The following is a 20,941-nucleotide window of genomic DNA, read 5'->3' as shown; positions in this document are numbered from 1 at the left end:
GAGGACTGTGTGAGGGCATAGTGTGTCCACTGTAATATTGGGGTGATATAAACACAAAAAGTCTATTTTTTAAAATTTCCTGATGTTAAAATAGGATCCAAATTGGATTCCTTCCATTCTGAGGCAATTGATTAACAGCCGCTTATTAACATGTCTTCGTAGTAACGAGTATAATCATATCATCAAGACAGGATGTGCACAAAGCAACTGGGATAAAAAGATCTGTTAAGCTCTCTGTAAACATCAATCATCATCAAAAGTGATCAAGAGTGAGGTTTAAAGAGTTCAAAACGTTTTTAAAACAGTGCATGTTTGTAATGAATTACAGCTATGTTACCTTCTATACTTCATTAACACAGCAGCATGTTAGTAAAATTATAAAAAAGACACTTCAATTGATTTGTGAATGATATTTAGGTTTATGTCATACATTAACATAACAGATGTTCATACAGCAATATATATTAACCTGTATCCTGTCACATCTGCAGTGTAAAAACACACATGGTGCAAAGTTTAACACATGGGCTGTGTGTGCGTACATGAACTTTGTAATGACATTGTGTGCATCTCATCGTTGCAACTCCACAACAAATACATCAAATAATCATTGGGAAAGTTCTTAATGTAGTATTTCTCACAAACGTTTTGTGAAATCTGCATCCTACATGTCACTGTGATGTTTATCTATTAGCTGTTTAGCACGCAGCCAGAGATTAAAGGTTGAATTATACTTCTGTGCTTTCTCACGGTTGCATAGCCTTCAAAATGGCCATTTCGCACCTCATAAAAAATGGAACTGCACCTTGCAATGACACGTAGCACAAGTGCTGTGATTGGTCAGCTTAGTATTGCTGAACAAGTGTGGGCAGGGTTAAGAGCCACGCAAACCTGTTGGAGCGAGTGTTAACAAGTGTTGAGTCATGTGAAGGATGGGTCAGTTGGCATTTCTGTGAGGAATTTGCATGTTTTCCCCGTGTTCGCGTGGGTTTCCTTTGGTGCTCCGGTTTCCCCCACAAGTCCAAAGACATGCGGTACAGGTGAATTGGGTATAGGTAAAATTGTCCATAGTGTATGTGAATGAGAGTGTATGAATGTTTCCTAGTGAAGGGTTGCAGCTGGAAGGCCACCTGCTGCGTAAAACATATGCTGGATAAGTTGGTGGTCCATTCTGCTGTGGCAACCCCAGATTAATAAAGAAACTAAGCCAAAAAGAAAATGAATGAATGCATTTTCTTTTTTGTCCAGCATTTGTTTTACCCAGCGTATGCCCTTCCAGCTGCAACCCATATCTGGAAAACACCCATACACACACATATACTACGGACAATTTAGCATACCCAATTCCCCTATAGAGCATGCCTTTGGACTTGTGGGGGAAGCCGGAGCACCCGGAGGAGGCTGGAACTAGCAATCTTCCTGCTGTGAGGTAACAAGCTACCCACTGTGCCACCCTTAATCTATTTTAATAACTTTTAGTTCTTGTTTTCATTTTCTTGTTTCTTTAGTTCTTCTTTATGTAAAGCAATTTGAATGACCATTGTGTCTGAAACATGGTATACAAATAAGCTTGCCTCCCTTTGTATATTTTAAATGCACAATTAGGCTATTGTTTTCTAATTCATTATTTTAGTAGCATTATTAAGCTATATTGTCTTTGAATTCATTATTTTAGTATTGTTTACAGGTGCTAAAACATCCTTATCAGTAGTTCTCTGGTGTCCTCTGCTGGTCTAATTTAGCCTACTCCTGGCCTTTGGTGTTACTGCTTATTTTTTAATAAACATGCCTGTAAATTAATATTGTGGGTTTTTTATTGCAGGACATTTACTTGATTGTGGTTTATGTAATTATTTAGTTTTGGATTTACATTTTGTTGTGTCGCACCAGCATTATTAACATAATATTGTATGACAATTAATTTAAAATTGTATCTATCATTGCATTGTTATTGTACATTTCCTATAAAGTCACAATGCTAATGATTACATATAATTTGCGCAACACAATTTAGATATTACTTAATGTGGACTTTATTGTGTTTTGCACAAATTTAGTTCTGACCAGTAGCTTTAACCGCCCATTAAATAAGTGCATATCAAATTAATACAATTGTATTATAACATTAATAAGTCCACCCTAGCAATCACTTCAAGTTCAAAGTGGACTTTACTGGACGCACACACATAGCCCCCACTTAGGTCAGATATTTCTTGATTCTATTTATAGGCCTACTGTAGTGTCACGTACACACACTGAAACCTACAGAAAGAGCTTTTAACGGGATCCTTATAAAACTGTCGTAAATTATATTTCATTGTTTTCGAGAACTGAATAACTAAATAATATGCAATGCTTCGATTCCAAAAGCCGCCTGATACATATATTTGAACTTTAAAAAATTACACACAAAAAGATTTTCTAAATGAAGACCGTCTAGTAGGTTACGCCTTCTGCATGTGCCAAGAAGTCGCTTTGGCATTCCTCCTCAAGACAGAAAGAACGGGCTTTAATGTCGAGTGTTCAAGAAGACAGGGCGCTTTAAGAGAGTGCCCTACCCACGTGTATGTCAGTTAACGTTATTATTATAGAAACGAGCGACATTTTGCAATTTTTTTAGCCTATATGCGGATTTGAATGCCACGTATGACAGGTATAGCAGGCATACTGACACCTGACAGACGTTATTCGCTTTAATCAGTTGAACTCTCGGGATTAACACTCGGAGTTTATCTCAGGTCAGACCGTTTATTGTCGCGTGTGATCGAACCGCTTCATTCCTTCATTGTGTTGTTACGGAATAGACCGATATTTAGTCATGACAGAGACGCGTGTTTCGCGCTGGTATTTCGGAGGAATTGCCTCGTGTGCGGCCGCCTGTTGCACTCACCCTCTTGACTTGATAAAGGTACATTAACCATGTATGTAGCGTACTGCATGTGTGGAAAAGTGTGCATGTGTATAAAACATAGACCAGCTTAAATTGTTACATGGATAATTCTTACTTTATGTCCTTTGGTTTTGTATATATATATATATATATATATATATATATATATATATATATATATATATATATATATATATATATATATATATATATATATATAAAATGCTACCTTTCTATTATATTTTCATATTATTCAACCTCCTTTTATGTGTCAAAATCACTGTTTTCATCTTGCTGTACACCCAGACTTGGTGAAATAACATTGAAAAAAACATTTTAAAATATTAGTCATCTGGTAACTATTAATGTACCTTAATTAAACACCAGTGAAATGATTTCAATATTTTATAGTTATTATTGTGAGACTACTATCATTATAATTTTTTATACAAAATATAGCTGTCACACAGTATCTGTGTCATTTCCACCACAGAAAATCAAGGTGAATTTTGCTTGATAAATGTTTTATATTTATTCTTCGTCATTCCAAACATGGTGTACCTTTTAAAGGGCACCTATGGTAAAAAAAATCTACTTTTCAAGCTGTTTGGACAGATCTGTGTGTTGGTATAGTGTATAGACCGTTATACTGGGGTGATATGAACACACCCAGTCCTTTTTTTTCAATTTAACTACAAAAAAAAGGGTCGGCCAATTGGAGCTGTTTTCAAATCGATCGCACCATTACGTAGGTGTGCGATCTCCCCGCCCACCGAATTGATTGACAGCTGCGCGCATTAACATGTTCCGGTAGTCGCGTGTATATGTCAACAAGACCAGGCAGAAATACGCAAAGCAACCGGGAATAAAAGGTCTGTTCTGTTCGCTAGGATCAGCAATCATCATCAAATGTGATTAAGAGTAAGTTTCACATGTTTAAAGTGTTTTAAAACAGAGTATGTGTGTAATTAATTACAGCGTTTTACTTCAGCTTTACTTCATCAGCACAGCCGCGTGTCAGAACAATTATAAAAGAAGACGCTTCAATCCCGGTTTGTGGAAGTTAAATCAGGTTTATTTTGTACATTAGCATAACAGATATCAACACAGTACTTGAGGTTAGCCTTAACTAAGCTAAGTGTGCTCTGTCTGCCTGCCTGTGTGTGTGTGTGTGTGTCATCTGTGGTGTGTGTGTGTGTGTGTCATCTGTGGTGTGTGTGGTTGTGTGTGTGTGTGTGTGTGTGTGTGTGTGTGTGTGTGTGCGCGTTAACTTTTTAACGATATTGTGTGTGACTCATCAATGCAACTTCACAATACTGATTAGTAAAGGTTAGTTCTTACTGTAGTATCTCACAAACGCTACGTGAGACCTTCTTCCTTTAAGTCTGTCGGTTGTCTAACGCAGCTGAGGGAGTAGGCATGTAGTGGGCGAGAAAGTGGGCGGGAAAAAATCGTCTTAAAGGCGCAGTACGACAAAACCACCCCCTGCTGGAAATCAGTATAAAACAGCATCTTGTAAAAGGTATAATGAAAAATCTGATGGGTATTTTGATCTGAAACTTTATATACACATTCTAGAGACGCAAAAGACTTATATTAAATCTGAAAAAAGGGGTAACCTAGGTGCCCTTTAAAAGTGTTTTGAAAAAGCAAACACAAATAAGGTATATACATGAAATGCTAGTATCAATTCATGGCTAATAGATGAAACTATCTTTAATCTTTTCACAATAAACTATAGAAATGTAATTTCCACCACTGTGATTTCCACCACACTGCACCCTGTGGTGGAAAAGACAGCATGTGGCAGAAATGACATTACTGGTAGAAAGATACAATCGATGTGGATTGCGAAAGTACAGGGTTTGGACAATGAAACTAAAACACTGGCCAGTTTAGTGTTGTAGGTTTCATGACTAAGTTTAAGCAGCTAGTACCTGGTCTTCATTAATTGCACATTCCACATTAAAAGAGCATAGTAAGAAGGTTTAATTATCAGATTAACAGCGCTGTTTTGCTTAAAATATTGCAATGCACACAACATTATGTCATATGGTGACATATCAGAGTTCAAAAGAGGACAAATTGTTGGTGTGCATATTGCTGGCGCATCTGTGATCAAGACAGCAAGTCTTCATAATGTATCAAGAGCCACGGTATCCAGAGTAATATAAGCAAATCACCAAGAAGAAAAACACCATATCTGACAGGATTAACTGTTGGAACAAGAGGAAGTTGTCTGAAAGGTATGTCCGGGAGCTAACATCGATTGTATCCAAAAAACATAAAACCACAGCTGCAGACTCACTGCTGAATCTCACTCACAACTGAACTCTCCTGTTTCCACTAAAACTATTGGTAGGAAGCTCCACATGTTTAATATACATGGCCGAATGCTTTAGCCAAACCTTTGCTCACTCTTGCCAATGCTAAAGCCTGTTTCAATGGTGCAGCAGCCAAAATTTTGGGCTGTAGACAATGTGAAACATGTATTGGTCACTGGTGAGTCCACCTTCAGTGTCTTTCTCACATCTCTGAGAGTTACAGTGTGGAGAAGCCCCAAAGAAGTGTACCACTCAGACTGTTGATGCCTAGTGTCAAGCATGGGGGGATCAGTGATGGTTTGGTCTACAATATAAATGGCATTTAGGCCATGGACTACTGAACTATTCTTGAGTACTATGTGCATCCAGTGGTTCAAACATTGTATCATAAATGCAGTGGCGTGTATTAGGATGATAATGCACCAATACACACAGCAAGACTGTTGACAGAGTGGTCTGATAAATATGAAAGTGAAGTTAAACATCTCCCAGGACCTGCACAGTCACCAGATCGTAATATTAATGATCACTTTAAAATGTTTTAGAGGAGCGGGTAAGTAAACCTTTTCCTCCACCAGCATCACGTAGTGACCTGATCAATATTCTGCTAGAAGAACAGCTCAAAATCCCCCTGTCCACTGTGCAGGACCTGTATCTGTAATTCCCAAGATGATTTGATGCTGTACTGGCCACAAAAGAAGGCCCTACCGGGCGTTTCAGTTCTCCAACCCCTGTATATATACAAAGGTTCATGAGCAAGCCTGGTCTCAAACAAACATTGATGCATTATCAACCTGATATATGGCACCGCCTTCAGGATACAATGTTTGAACCATTGGGTGCACCAGAATGGTTTGCTAGTCCCTGGCAATGAAGCACCCATCTAGCACAAATATTGGGCCAAGGAAATGTCATGATATTGCAGCTCAAACCACCACTGATCCACCCCCATGGTTAACTCTGGGCATGCAACAGTTTGGGTTGTACTCTACACCGTAACTCTCCTGGATGTGGGAAATACAGAAAAGGACATTGTCCACAGCCAAAGATTTTTGCTGCTTGCACCATTTAAGCTGACATTTGGCATTGACACGAGTGACTTAAGCACCCAGGCCATTTATATTAACCTTATGGAGCTCCTCGATGAATAGTTTTAGTGGAAACATAAGAGTTAACTCTGCAGTAAGTGTTTTAGTTTCATTGTCCAAACACTGTATGTGTGTATAAACACAAGCACATTTTAGAAAAACCAAACTAATCAATGAAATCAGATCTATCTGTCTGGCTGTCTCTCTATGTGTGTGTTTGTGTGGGTCTTGTTGGCAATAAAACAGCAGGCCAAGTTTTGAGTTAAGTTGGCTATTAACTTGTCATCCACCTTCAGGTTCATCTGCAGACCCAGCAGGAGGTGAAGATGAGAATGACTGGCATGGCTGTACAGGTGGTGCGCAGTGATGGAGTGTTTGCACTCTACAATGGCCTCAGTGCCTCCCTCTGCAGGCAGGTCAGTGTCTACGCAAAGGATTTGCATTTTTCCAAGCTTTTTGGTCAACATGGGTCATTGGAAATATGTGCTTTGGCTTACTTTTTTGTGAAACTGCAAAACGTTTTTTAACAGTCTGTTTGACTACTGTTTTTAGGTTGATTAAATGCTGGAGGGCAACTTTTCGTCTGTAAATATCACTGATGATAATTACAGGGACATATTAATGATGAATAAAGGATTATTTTACTGTAGTTCTTAGCAAAATATCAAGTAAGCACCACCGGCATTTTATTGGTGTCTATTATAAGTGATAAGCTGGGTTGTTTTAACCCAATGTTGAGTCAAATATGTACAAACCCATTGGATTAAGTTTTTTTTAATTATATTTAAACAATTTTTTAGCTGAACATTTGGGTTTCTCCATAATTAATCCAATGTTAAGTTAAAACAAACCAGCTTTTATTAAATGGACAACTTTTCTATGGTGGATAGTTTGCGCTGTATCTCACTATTTATTGTGTTGTACTGTGCAAAATTAGGGAAAAATTAAGATCAATGCTTCACAAAGTTATCTGTACAATAAGCTCCACCTTTTCATGCATGTGTACAAGAAGGACTTTTATTTAAAACACAACAAAACACAGTAGTAACATTCATTAGAAAATGTTACACATTGCAAAAATGTAGACTGATGCACATATGTTTACTGTGTCTGAGCTGTTTTTGGTGCTCATTTTCACACTTGACAGTGTGATGACATGTTAACTGTTCTAGATGTCATACTCAATGACCCGCTTCGCCATATATGAAACTGTGAGAGACCAGATAGCCAGTCAAAACCAGGGGCCCATGCCCTTCTACCAGAAGATTTTACTGGCTGCTTTTGGAGGTGAGAGTGTCATGGAAAACTTCTTGACTGACTACATAAATGGATAAATGGATAACTAAAAAAGACAAAGAGTTCTTAAAACAACTTGTTTATTGGTGTATTTTAGCAACTTTATTTGTTAAACAAGCAACATAGACTCATTCTGAAAACGTAGCCCTTTGAACATTTCTGGAAATCGCGAATTATGTAGCCAGTAGCCAATTTCATCTTTAAAATAAATGTTACAAGGCGGTGTGACGCCGTTCCTTTTTTTGTGCTTACCAGCTGACTCCGTACTTCTGTATGGATGGCTTTCCTGCTGTTACCAGTTTGTCCAGTAACTCAGCATGTATATTGGCGGACTTGAGATGCAGAGAGGAGTTGACTAAGACAACAGGGTTCGTGTCTGGTGAAAAACAGAAAGCGGGTAAGACTAAAACAGAAGACAAAAAACAAAATAAAAAAGTAAATAACAGGGTGAGAATGTAGTAAAATCTGAAATCTAGGTTTAGGGATGAAGGAGGTTTGGTCAGTCGATTGGTCAGTCAATCAGTCAGTCAGTCAACAGCAGGCTTTGGTGGATTTACGCGAGAACAGCAGGCGCAAATTTTGTGATCTCACAAAGCCTACACAGTGGCCTTTGGTAGATTTGCAAAAGCAAAACAACAAAAAAACGTCTTCTAGAACATATTTGGTGCTCTCTAGGAGTCTGTTCTTCGTTGGTCGATTACTCAGCTGGATTTGGATATTGACGATTTGACATTATCCAGGATCGTTTCGTTCTTCAAAACTCATCTAAGAGTTGTTGTCTTTTTTGCTATATATATATATATATATATATATATATATATATATATATATATATATATATATATATATATATATATATATATATATATATAAAACGGATGCAATCTGCACTCTGAAATAAAAGTAAAAGACTCCCACCTGGTGGTTCAAAGAGAAAAATTATTGATTTTTTAAAAAGGATAATAAGTCATTGCAGTCATGAACGTGTTTTAACGTATATTTTTTGATGCTTTGCAAAAGTTGCAGACATCTTTACCGATATAAAAATGCTTTTTTGATGCAAAATTAATTATTTATACAGTTAATTCTTACGTTGATTTAAAAACTTGAGTAGGCCCATTGGCTACCTACTATAATAAAGAAAATCTCTATATGTAGAATTAGATGCATTGATGTGCATTGAAATATGATAAGTACTCTTCACACATGAAAGCGTAAAGCCAGAAGCCCACACCAACTGTGGAAAGGAATTTGTGGATTACATTTAACAAACCGTTTACTGCTAATTTTATGTCATTTTGCTGACATGGATAATTGAATATTAATTAGATGATATCATTTTGCTGCTGTGCTATCAGCCAATTGTTGCATTGCTGATCATGATTTCAAGGTTTGACAGATCTGTCCTTCACAACACATGCTGCGATCTCAGATCAGTTCATCCAAACAGTTTATTCTGATTCATGAACTTGTTTGAAGAACCAAATTAGCCAGAGATCAGTTATCAAGATTAAAAGATCTAGGATCTGCCAAATCATCTTAGATCATTTCAGCGAAGTACGAAGAACGCACCCCAGAAATGTATATAACGGTACGTTTCGAGAATGAGCCTGGGTTGTAAACAAGAGATAGCTTGATATCAAGATAAAACATTAGATGTAGTTCTAGTAATTTTAGCAGATAGCTTGAAATACACAGCAGTCTGTTCAAATTTTTATATTACAATGAATGACCTAAAACAACAAACATTGTCATGAAGGTCTTACTAACAGGTTCGAACTTTTAAATTTTCAAAAAAAAAAAAAAAAAAACACCTTCCTGAGAAACAGAACTTGTTGTCCAGTCTATAGCTATTGAATAAATGCTCCCCAAAATGCTTAGACAATATAATTAATAATTGAGACTAGTGAAACCATTCACTATTTTACCTGCTTTAGAGCACAGGTTTCTAATTCGATTCCTGGAGGCCAGCAGCTCTGCACAGTTTTGCTCCAGCCTTAATCAAATACAGCTGATCCAACTAATCAAGGTGTTTAAGACTACGGCTGTTTCTTGATATGCGTTCTTAAGTGATCTTGCACCTTCGTGTTCTCATGTAACATCATCGTCAAACGCCAAAGTTCAATTCCAAAACTCAAAGTAGCAAGAATGGAGGATGCGTGATAGTTTCTGAGATAAAGATCCGAGTTATAACTTATTTGTCTTTGGAGTTTACCTTAATGAAATAGTAAAAGTAAACATTACCATGAAAATCTTTATAAAGGCATAAACACATTAAATTTGTTTGCTGAAATTCATATTAAAATTTGCTGTATTTGTATTATGCAACGTATACTTGTAAGGTCTTTATGCACAGCATATATTGTTAAAAGGGAGAAAACAATAAATCATTGTATGAATGCTTGAAATGCTAAACAATTTTCTGTTAAAAGAGCTGTAGTCCTCCAGGAACTGATTTTGAGACTGCTGCTTTCGAGCAAATCTGAAGAACTACAAGCACATTAGAAGCTTTAAATTTGTTGGAAAAACTCTGCAGTTCACTACATTACATATATTACTTGATCCTAAAATCTCCCGTATTTTATTGGGATAACACCTACATTCAAAATGGCTCACATATAAATGCAATGAAAATACTCTTATGATGATAAAATAATCTCTCTCGCATTTCTGTAATTAGTGAACATATGAAGAGTTCAGATGCAAAAACCTCTAAATGCCATCTGAATTTTTCTTCTAAATTGAGCATTTTTATCCGGCTCCTGTGCATAGGTTCAGTAATATCAGTTTTATGGCATAGAAAAAGCCCTTTTTGTGGTCTTAAAAATGAACTAACTAAAAATAAACAAAGGAGGCTGAGAAAAATATTCATTTTTCAATTTAAATTTTTGATGACACTTAAAGTTTTTTTTTCATCTAAACACTTCTAATATACTCAACATACATACACACTGTACATACAGTTTACTTCTGTACATAAACGTATGGGTGACAGCCTTAAACTTATGTGGTCTACTGAAATCTGTAAGATGTGTTCTACATTTCTCACATCTCTCTGTGTAGTTAAATTATTTGGTCCCACTTTATATTAAGTGTCCTTAACTACTATGTACTTACATCAAAAAAATAAATACAATGTACTTACTGTGTTTATAATTTATTTGAGAACACTTGAAGCGCTTTTGAGTTGGGATAGGGGTTGGGTTATAGACAGGTTTGGTGGTATGGGTAGGTTTAAGGGAGGGTTAAGGTGTAAGGGATGGTCAAAAGTGTATTTACAAGTGTAATTACAAAAGTTAACTACAGATGTAAATACATACATTTATTTAACCAAGCATAAGTACACAGTAAATACATGTATTTACACAACAAGTACATTGTAACAAACTATTAATTCCTGTGTAAGTGCATATTAGTTAAGGCCACTTAATATAACGTGGGACCAATTATTTTATGTTTGTGTTTAGAGTTACTTTATGTAGAAATAATTTAAACAGTGTTTTAAAAGAAGTATTTGCTTTTGTAAGATTTTTGGGACATTTTGCATGTGGTGTGTGTATTTTGTGTGTACAATTTTGAAAAATGGTTTCAAAAATTGTTTTAAAATTTGTTAATTTTTTTTTAATCTGTAGGTTTTACTGGGGGTTTTATTGGGACACCAGCAGACATGGTTAATGTCAGGTGAGTAAAAACTCATAACTGAAAAATGAATGTAACTCATGAATGAATGATGCTGTTGTGAATGCTTTGTGGTAGAGCAACTGAGTTTTAAATATTGATCATTGTCCCTTTTCCTCTACCATTTACTATAACAGAATGCAAAATGATATGAAGCTGCCTCCTGTGCTTAGAAGAAAGTGAGTCTCAAAGATTATATACTATACATAAAGCCAAAATGCTAATCATTCCTGAAAACATATGGTGTTTTGCAGCTATGCGCACGCTCTTGATGGATTGTTACGTGTCTTAAAAGAAGGTGAGAATAATCCATTTACAAAAAAAAAAAAAAGAGATATATTTGTCTACAAGAAATTGGATGAATAAGCTGCTTGGAAAACACTTTTTAGTATTTATATGTTGGAATATGAAAACAATTCCATGCGTGTTCAGTAAAAAAGTTAGTGGAGAGTTTTTTCTTCAATGTCAGAAATCTTAGTAATTTATTGGATACAAATGAATAATTTGATTCACAGAATTCTGATATCCCCAATGCAAAAGTAACATTCAGGAGGTGCACAACAACTGACTTCAATTTATATAGGCAGCTGATATTAACAGTTGGAGTTTAGTGAAATTCGTCACTTGTCAATCATTCTCCAGTCCTCCATTGGTCGCACCCATACATACATCCTCTTTTTCTACGTATTCTCTGCACAACATTAAAACCATAAGACTTTCTTAACTGCATATATTCTGTGTTCAGTTTCAACCAATCTCTGCTACAGGAAGTTTTGCTGCAGAGCTCAAGTTAATTTTAGACAAGCAGGCCTTTGCATTTCTATAAGCTTCATTTACTTCTGCAAAAATGCTTCATTAGTATGCAAAACATTTCACACTCAACAGTAAAAGTTCAGTTAATATAAACACTTTAAGCAATACAAAAACAATTGATTAATGAAATGTAAAAAACACAAGATTACACAAAAAATTCCACTTTCACAAGATATTCCACAGCAATATTTTGATGCTGGAAAAGCATGCATGCCAAAGTCTAAAATTTTAATCCTTCCAACAGCAATTTGAAAATGTGTAATGACAGATTGTGAGACTGTGCTACTTACTCATCCATCAGGAAAGAGAAAACAGACAAGGGTTGGGGTCAATTGAAATATTCATAGAGCTCTGGTTGTAAGTTCCCTGACTCACAACCTGCTATCTTTTCTAGAGGGAATACGGAAGCTGTTCTCAGGAGCCTCAATGGCAGCTAGTAGAGGGGCCTTGGTGACTGTGGGTCAGGTAATAAAACCAATTTCAGTTTTGCAATCACTGAATAGATTGCAGATAATCTGTTAGTTTTGTATAACTCACTAATCCTCACCCGCCTTGTGTGGTTCTTCTAGCTGTCTTGTTATGACCAGGCCAAGCAGCTGGTTTTGGGAACTGGTCTGATGACTGACAACATCTTCACTCACTTTGTTGCCAGTTTCATTGCGGTAAGTTATCCTCCTTTCCAAAAACCATTATTATTTTTAAGCTGTTTGTTGGTTTGACTTCATACACATGATTTTTTTCCACCTTCTCTCTCAGGCCTACAATGAAACAGGATGTAAAACAATGTTGTTGATTCCACTTAGCAACATTTTTATGTTGTCTTTACAGGGAGGCTGTGCTACAGTTCTCTGTCAGCCCATGGATGTGGTGAAAACCAGACTGATGAATTCAAAGGGGGAATACAGAGTAAGAGTCTGCTTGAATTTCCCTTTTTTCATTAATCTTATAACAACCATACTAAAGTTTAAGGTAAAACATGTTTAAACACTTTTATTCAGTAAAGCTCGGGTCCCAAGTCTTGTCTAACCAGATCTCATGGATTTGCGCAACCTGGAATTGACTCTCATCCATAAACCCATGTCTGAAGTCTTTTTTTTTTATGCTGGCCTAACTTTATTTGGCCTAACAAACTTTGAATGGTGACCTGGCCTTTTCTCCTGCTAGTTTTAACTAGAAGCATACTTTCACTTTATCTTGTTTACTCAACTTTTAAAAAAACATCAGCTGCACTGACCTAAAATATTTAGTCAGTAAACATTTAGTTGGGTTAACATAAGATAAGTAGTTTTCTGAAGAGGTGAACTACTCTATAACAAAACTTTTTAAGTTGTGCCAATTGAACATTCATGCCTGAAGTTAAATGAATAAAAAAGTCTTTAGTTCCTTTCACTTTTCTCATGTAATTAACTTTTGAAAACATCAGTTGTGCTGACCTAAAGTGTCTAAAGTTGAGTAAACAAAAAAAAAAAAAAAAACGTTTGGAAATTGGCACTAAGAAATAATACTTCATCAGAACAAGCCTTAAACATAGTTTAATTGAAAAAAAAAAAAAAACGAACAAACAAACAAACTAACTAACAAACAAACAAACAAACAAACTAAAACAGTGACAAATGTTAACAAAACATTTATTAGACACAAAATTAGAAACAGGACAGGAACCAAAACAGCGGTAAACAAGACAAGGATCAAACATGACAGGACAAACAAAACCACTTTGTAATGCTTCACATGGAAAAAAAGACTCAGCAAAGAGTCTGTGAATGAAGGGTCTTTATAGTCCTAGTAATCAGCTTCCAGCTTTGAGCTTCCAGCTGTGTGTGTGTAATCAGGAGAAACTGGTTCCTCCATTAGAATATTAGTTGGAGCATTTGATTTGTCAGTTAATTATTACAGGATTTTACTGAGTTGTTCATGAAAATTAAATATCAGACCCATTTGATTTCTCAATTGAGAATGCATTTTATTATTATTTGATCTTTTTGAGCATTTGATTTGTCATTTGGGTAGTTGTTTCGAAAGTTTGATTTTCATTATTTTATTTGTTTAGGCATTTGAATTAGAATTTTGTTAGGAAAAAAACGTCCATGTATATATTCTTTGTTGATTCTATGATTTTCAAAATGCATCACTATTTTTTTTTTATATTGATTCTAGGCCTATTTTTTTTTTGTATTTTATTTTTACAGCAGATCATGCGCTAGCCTAGTCTTTAACAGCCGATGATGCTCTAGACATTTTTAACATTATGTAATGCTCTAGCTCCTTGCATTTTTTACACTGTTTAGTACAACTCATTAAGGTCTTATGTTCTCAATGTCCATGTAACGGTACATCTAATGCTCATTTAAATTCTTTTTTGTTGTTGTTGCTTGGTTTTCATGGTGTTGTAGTTCTTTATTTCACTAGTCTTAATGTAATTTGCGGTATTACAACTACAATTGAGACCAACATCTAGTCATCAATCAGAACTCTGTTATTGAACTGAATTGAATTGCGTGTGGTGAGTGTGACGTCATCAATGTGTTTGCGGAGGTTCGCTTTGGGTGAGTGCGACAGGATTTTCGTTTTGGGTGCAGAGCGCATGAAATTGTTTGAGACTTGAGTGAACAGTTAGCATGGCACCGCATTTGATGTCAGTTGAATATGAAACATTTTGAAGACCTTTTGTCTGAAACAGGTGTGCCTGAACAGACATCTTTAATCTCCATAAATGCGTGATAATAGAGATAACCAAATTAGCAATAATTTATGGCTAGAAATTGCAACAGCAGTTGGAAAGGAGGACAGTTTTTGTTAAAGTTTTAAAAATGCCTGAGGGATGTTAAAAACAAAAAGTAGAGGCCATGCAAAAGTTGAGACCCACGTGGTTTTAATATTACAGAATGTGTTTTTCCACCATTAATAGGTTTTACGATGATGTATATATAACAATTTTAAATTTAAAACAATTTAATAGCTACAAAACTTAAATGAAGTAACAAAGTATTTCTTTAATAACTAGAAAATAATATTTGAATCAGTTTAATAATAAAAAATATAATTGTAGAGCAACCCATGTTCTGCTGTCATTAATATTTTTATTTAATAGGTTGAACTGTCCGAGATATGAACAAAAGCAAGTGATACATCAAAATTTGATTAAAAAAATCTTGAAATCATTTAAACAAATTATAAAAAAATAATACAAATAATTAAAATTTAACATTTAAAAATTTTAAATGGTTAAAAAAATCTTTATAATCATTAAAATAATTTATAAAAAATATTTGTTTAAAAATCTTGAATGATGTTAATGATATGACTTAGTTCTGGAAACTTCCTACTTCTAAGTTTATCCATCAGATTTTTCTGTCGTTTTCTTTTCACTGCCACCTGTCGTTTTAAAGAGTATCACAACGGCGAACCCGTCAAGTATAAAAGCATTGTCTGTTTCATTAGGTGCACGCGGAGGTGTGTGATGTGGCACAAGGCGAAAGTATAAATCAGCCTTAAAATGTTTGTTTTTGTCCTATCGTTCAATAGTGCAGCTAACCTGTCTTTAGTACTGTTCAATTTGAGTAAACTTCATTTTCTCCTTATGTGTATGCAAGTTTTTGATATTGTGTTAAATGTCTTAAATTTAATACTCAGTGGTCTTTAAAAGGTCTTAAATAGTCTTAAATTTGACATTATGATATCTGCAGAAACCTTGTGTAAACCCTTATCACTGATTGGCCAATGAGAATTGTTTTGTGTTTATCTGTGACACTATTGTTTCTGTGATAGGGATTAATTCATTGTCTGTCTGATACTGGAAAACTTGGACCTAAAGCTTTCTACAAGGTAACAAAAAAATCATGTCATGAGTGTTAAATACTCTCAAGTGTGTGTTACAGTGGTAATAACTGTGTTTTATCTCTACAGGGCCTGGTCCCCGCTGGAATCCGCCTGATTCCTCACACGGTTCTGACTTTCATCTTCCTGGAGCAGCTCAGATTGTACTTTGGCATTAGAGTTGTTGCCGCTACTTGAACTCTGACCCAAAATCTCCAACCCAGGCTGATTGGAATTGTGTGCCCAGGGATACACTTTTGAGAACTGAGAAATATGTACAATAGACTACATCTTCTTGCAGCTATTAATTCACAAATCCACTAGAGTCCAACTTGTACATTTTTGACTATCTCAAATAAGTTCCTGGGGCACATTTTCTCATACTTGCCATTTCTCATAAATACACTATTTACATTCTACATATCTTAATGTCCTTCTCGCAGATGTCTATGAGAGAAGTCGGTCAGCTACTAATATATCTGCTTGATGTGTACTTAAACACCCACATTCTTCCTTAAACCCAACCGATTGTATTTTCAAAAGCGATCTAAAAGTGAAAAACCATTGTGGCAAAAAACTTTGACCACAATGTCATGCTGTTTGTTTTGGGTTTCATTTTATCTGGTTTTTACCTGGTCTTTCACTGGACTAGAACCGTGGTCCTCTCCACTTCGTGTCTCAAGTCGGACACAATTCATAGTGAGCTACTAAGCAAACCAATCATATCGGAAAAGCTGTCCAGACAGTGATACCGGAAGTACCGCTTCATAGCATTCATCTACACACAAAATGCAGGCATACTGTATGTACCCACAACCACATATTTCTCAATTCTCAAAAATGTATCCTAATGATCCTGTATTGAAAATCTCCTAAGGCTAGCATTAATTTCAGGAGATTGGATTACAAGTAGCTAGCACTAAAACCAGGTGTTAAATGGGGTCAAACACATGCTGGCAATGAATCACTGAAACCACATGCTTGTGACCAAAGGACCAGTAGTCACCAGGCAGTCATTCACTGTTCTAAAACAGTAGTCTCAAACAGTGACTTTGTCTAATGTGTGGCTTTATAAATAAAAAAAGTAAACTAAAATACAGTGGTGTGAAAAAGTGTTTGCCCCTTGTTGATTTCTTTTGTCTGTGTGTGTGTGTGTGTGTGTCACACTTTAATGTTTCAGATGATCACACAAATTAAAATATTTGTCAAAGATAATGTAAGTAAACAAATTATGCAGTTTTTATTATTAAGGGAAAACACAATCCAAAACTACATAACCCCATGTGAAAAGATGTTTGACATCCATCACCCCCCTCTCAAACACACACACACACACACACACACACACACACACACACACACACACACACACACACACACACACACACACACACACACACACACACACACACACACACACACAAATTCTGTGCACCAAAATTCCCTGAAGGAGAATATCTTTCCATCTGTTAGTGACCTCAAGCTAAAAACAAACTTGGTTTATGCAGCAGAATAATGATCTAAAACACATCACAAATCCACTTCTGAATGGTTGAAGAAAAACAAAATGAAGACTGGAGTGACCTAATCAAAGCCTTCACTTCCCTGAAATCAAATTGACATGCCGTGGCACGACCTTAAAAGGTCAGTTCATGCTCCTTCCAGTGTGGATGAATCACAACAATTTTGCAAACATGAGTGGGCCAAAGATTCCTTCACAGCGTTGTAACAGACTCATTGTAAGCAAGAAAAATTCTTGATTGCAGTTTTTACTGGCTAAAAGGGAGGGTAAACTCTCTTCTATGTATTTCTTGTATTTAGTTTTCCCTGATAATAAAACAAAAAACCTCTTCATTTCAAAACTGTATGATGTGTTCATTTGGGCAAACACTTTTTCACACCATTGTAACATAAACTTTAAATTAAACAGTTTAAAATGACACACCTAAAACTTACTATAAGCTCTTTTATTTGGATACAACGATCTTCTTAACTTTTTGGTTACATCAGCCAATATAAAAGTTAATGTCAGGTTTAGACAGGGCCAAAATTCCTTAAACTTTCATTTTTAGGGACAGTACAGAGATAATGTTTCTGTCCATCATGTAAAGCAATGGACCGTAGTTCCAACCAAGTACTGGTGAAGGAATTTCATTTCATGGGAGAAAAGGCACATAGTGTACATTTCTGCTGATGATGTGTACTTTTTTTTGTTCTTTGCAGTGCCATCAATGTTGACATTTGAGTTGCTTGCTTTTGATTATGTATTGCCATATTTATTGTATTGTACTGTTTTTTCTATCATTTGTTAGCTGTAGATTGTGTGATCTTGACTGTTTTCTTGATCTTGAGTGGTTTCTCCATGATCAGTAAAAAAAGTTTCATTTACCCAAAATATTAAACAAATTTGACAGTATTTGATCAATATGCACTGTATTGTTTCATTATGACAGTCTTAATATTTGGACTTTTGTATGTGTTTTCTGTTTAGGATTCATGTATATATTCATTGAATTCAATTGTTTATATTCAATATGCAAGCATTGTGAAATGCAAGAAAATCATGTTAAAATGAGTATCAAATCAGATTTTTCAGTGATGGGTTGCAGCTGAAAGGGCATCCGCTGCGTAAAACATATGCTGGATAAATTGGCATTTTTTTCCTGCTGTGGCGACCTCAGATTAATGAAAAAAAAAAATAATAATAAAAAAAAAATAATAATAATATATATATATATATATATATATATATATATATATATATATATATATATATATATATATATATATATATATATATATATATATATATATACATATATATACATACATACATACATACAACACTACTATTATTATAATAATAGTTTTTTTTATGTTGGAGTTTTATGAAACAAGATTTTATTTATTAGTGATAGTTCATTATTTCATAAATGAATTCGTGTAATGTCCTCCAGGTGGCAGAAATGCATTGTCACTGTAACTCGTGATAGTTCAGTTGCAGTCATGGGTGAAGGTGTCAGCATCTACAATACACATGCCACTGGGATAGGACATAATCACAATAATCAGCATCAATGTGAATAATTAATCTGCTCTCATCATAATATAAGGCTGTGCATGTTTTTGTATAATTTTATTTTTCAGAATCTCTGTTCTGCTATATTTCCAACAGGGTCCTGCCAGGACAATGTACATTCTCAGAAAAAAGGTAGATGCTCTCACCGGGCCTGTAGTACTCAGAGTTGTTGTACCTTGCTAAAACAAGGTACTAAATGTGCTCTCTTGGGGTAGAAACTCCTTTGTCAAGTACATTTTTGAAGGCCAGTCAATGCCTCAAAAAAAAAAAAAAAAAAAAAAATGTATATATATATATATATATATATATATATATATATATATATATATATATATATATATATATATATATATATATATATATATATATATATATATATATACCTGCCTATATAATTTATGTATATATATATATGATGTCATTTCATCTGGCAGGAAACTCTGGAAGGCATCCATCTCTCATTATTTGAACAAAATGGTAGATAGTATATTAACTATATATATATGTATATATTTTTAGATTTATAACTATATTTCATTAAATTTCACACTTTTTGAAAAACAATAATATAAAAATACATAAAATTCAGTTTTAGACATTCTTCATTTTTTCAATTTATTTGCTACTGATAGATTTGTAAATCTATTCACTATAATTAATAATATAAGGAGGAATATATATTTTTTCAAATATTTTTTTTTGTATAAACTGTATAGGGACACTATGTGTAAGTATACTTTACTGTGCAATTAAAAAAAAAATATTTGACTCAATTCATGCTTATTACTCAAGGTGGCAGTGTCTGATACACAATCATAAAGTGATTTTCCTTCAATTACATGAAACAAAAGTATCATCAGCAAAGCTAGAAATGGCTTCACTGTGCATAATAAAACATATGTGTCCCTGCACTTGATAGTGGATCTTGTAAACAAGATGACAACAATCAAACACTTGATTTTGAAAATGTTGGAATTTGGAGAAATTTTTTTTTTTTTTGAGAAAATAGCTCAGCCAAAATGAACATTTACTCACCAAGAGTAACTGGTAACCACTGGCATCCATTTCCGTTAGCATCCAAAACAACAACAACAACAACAACGAACAAAGACAAAAAATACTATGGAACCCATTGTCGTTTTAGATCATGAAACTATAATGTGAAATGTGCTCTAATAGTTATCTTAACACACACTACTTAAATCAGAAGTGTCCAAACTCAGTGGTGGAGGGCCGGTGTCCTGGAGAGTTTAGCTCCAACGCTAATCAAACACACCTGAACCAGCTAATCAAGCTATTATTAGATATACTAGAAACTTCCTGGCAGGTGTATTGAAGCAAATGTTAGCTAAACTATGCAGGAGACCAGCCCTTTAGAACTGAGTTTGGACACCACTGACTTAAACTAAAGTCTTATGGGTTCCAAAAGGTAACTAAATACGCTTTAGCATGCTTTTTGTAAGTGATTTTCAAATATTGGGAGAAATTTAAGCTACTGCAGGAGTTAAAGCTATTTAGACCTAAATATCTAAGACAAACTTTGCCTCATGTGGATTAACTTGCTTAGATTAATTTAATGTTAATGCATTAACAAATTAAACACTGTAAATTTTGAGTAGCCTACAGACTTTCAACATCATGGGGGTAAAATCTATTATTTGCTTACTTGTATATTGAAATTCCAAGAGGTTTGCTTTGTTTGAGGCCTGCTGTACATAGATGATGATATAATACAGTACTTAAAATATTTTAAATAAACAATTCTGAATAGACCAGGCATATAATATACTAAATGTAGTATAATGTCACTAAAAAAGTACAAAATAGAAATATAGGGCAATAATGATATAATACATTCACCATTCACAGGCCTTTTTTTTGAACAGCAGTCAAGATAAATTCTTGCTACTTCACCTAAACGTAGAAAATGTGCTGATATAATGTGGTGACAAGACCC

General features: G+C 34.9%; 1 protein-coding gene across 4 annotated transcripts; it reads left to right on the top strand.

Moving 5' to 3' along the window:
• The first annotated feature begins 2,490 nt into the window (after window positions 1-2,490).
• Window positions 2,491-18,330, top strand: slc25a10a (solute carrier family 25 member 10a). Of its 4 annotated transcripts, none has more exons than XM_087245158.1 (11): window positions 2,491-2,908; window positions 6,599-6,718; window positions 7,475-7,589; window positions 11,231-11,279; window positions 11,414-11,455; window positions 11,531-11,574; window positions 12,484-12,554; window positions 12,659-12,751; window positions 12,918-12,995; window positions 15,858-15,914; window positions 15,996-18,330. In XM_087245158.1, the coding sequence occupies exons 1-11, from the start codon at window positions 2,819-2,821 to the stop codon at window positions 16,101-16,103; spliced, it is 867 nt and encodes a 288-aa protein (XP_087101284.1). In that variant the 5' UTR covers window positions 2,491-2,818; the 3' UTR covers window positions 16,104-18,330. The 4 variants fall into 4 exon arrangements, with proteins under 4 accessions (XP_087101284.1, XP_087101286.1, XP_087101287.1 ...); XM_087245160.1 differs by having other exon boundaries at window positions 7,475-7,995; XM_087245159.1 differs by lacking the exon at window positions 2,491-2,908 and adding an exon at window positions 3,674-3,811.
• The last annotated feature ends 2,611 nt before the right edge of the window (window positions 18,331-20,941 follow it).

Source organism: Danio rerio, chromosome 3 (genome assembly GCF_052040795.2).
Source record: "Danio rerio strain M-AB ecotype USA chromosome 3, GRCz13ab, whole genome shotgun sequence".
NCBI classification, from domain to species: Eukaryota; Metazoa; Chordata; class Actinopteri; order Cypriniformes; family Danionidae; genus Danio; species Danio rerio.
The sequence above is the reverse complement of the archived record's forward strand: the minus strand, read 5'-3'. Positions and strand labels throughout refer to the sequence as shown.

Bases quoted from the DNA above. Each gene is read 5' to 3' on its own strand.
- slc25a10a (XM_087245158.1), top strand. From the start codon at position 2,819: ATGACAGAGACGCGTGTTTCGCGCTGGTATTTCGGAGGAATTGCCTCG. The intron at 11,280-11,413 runs GTGAGTAAAAAC...TTACTATAACAG, and splicing joins GCAGACATGGTTAATGTCAG to AATGCAAAATGATATGAAGC. The intron at 15,915-15,995 runs GTAACAAAAAAA...TTATCTCTACAG, and splicing joins GACCTAAAGCTTTCTACAAG to GGCCTGGTCCCCGCTGGAAT.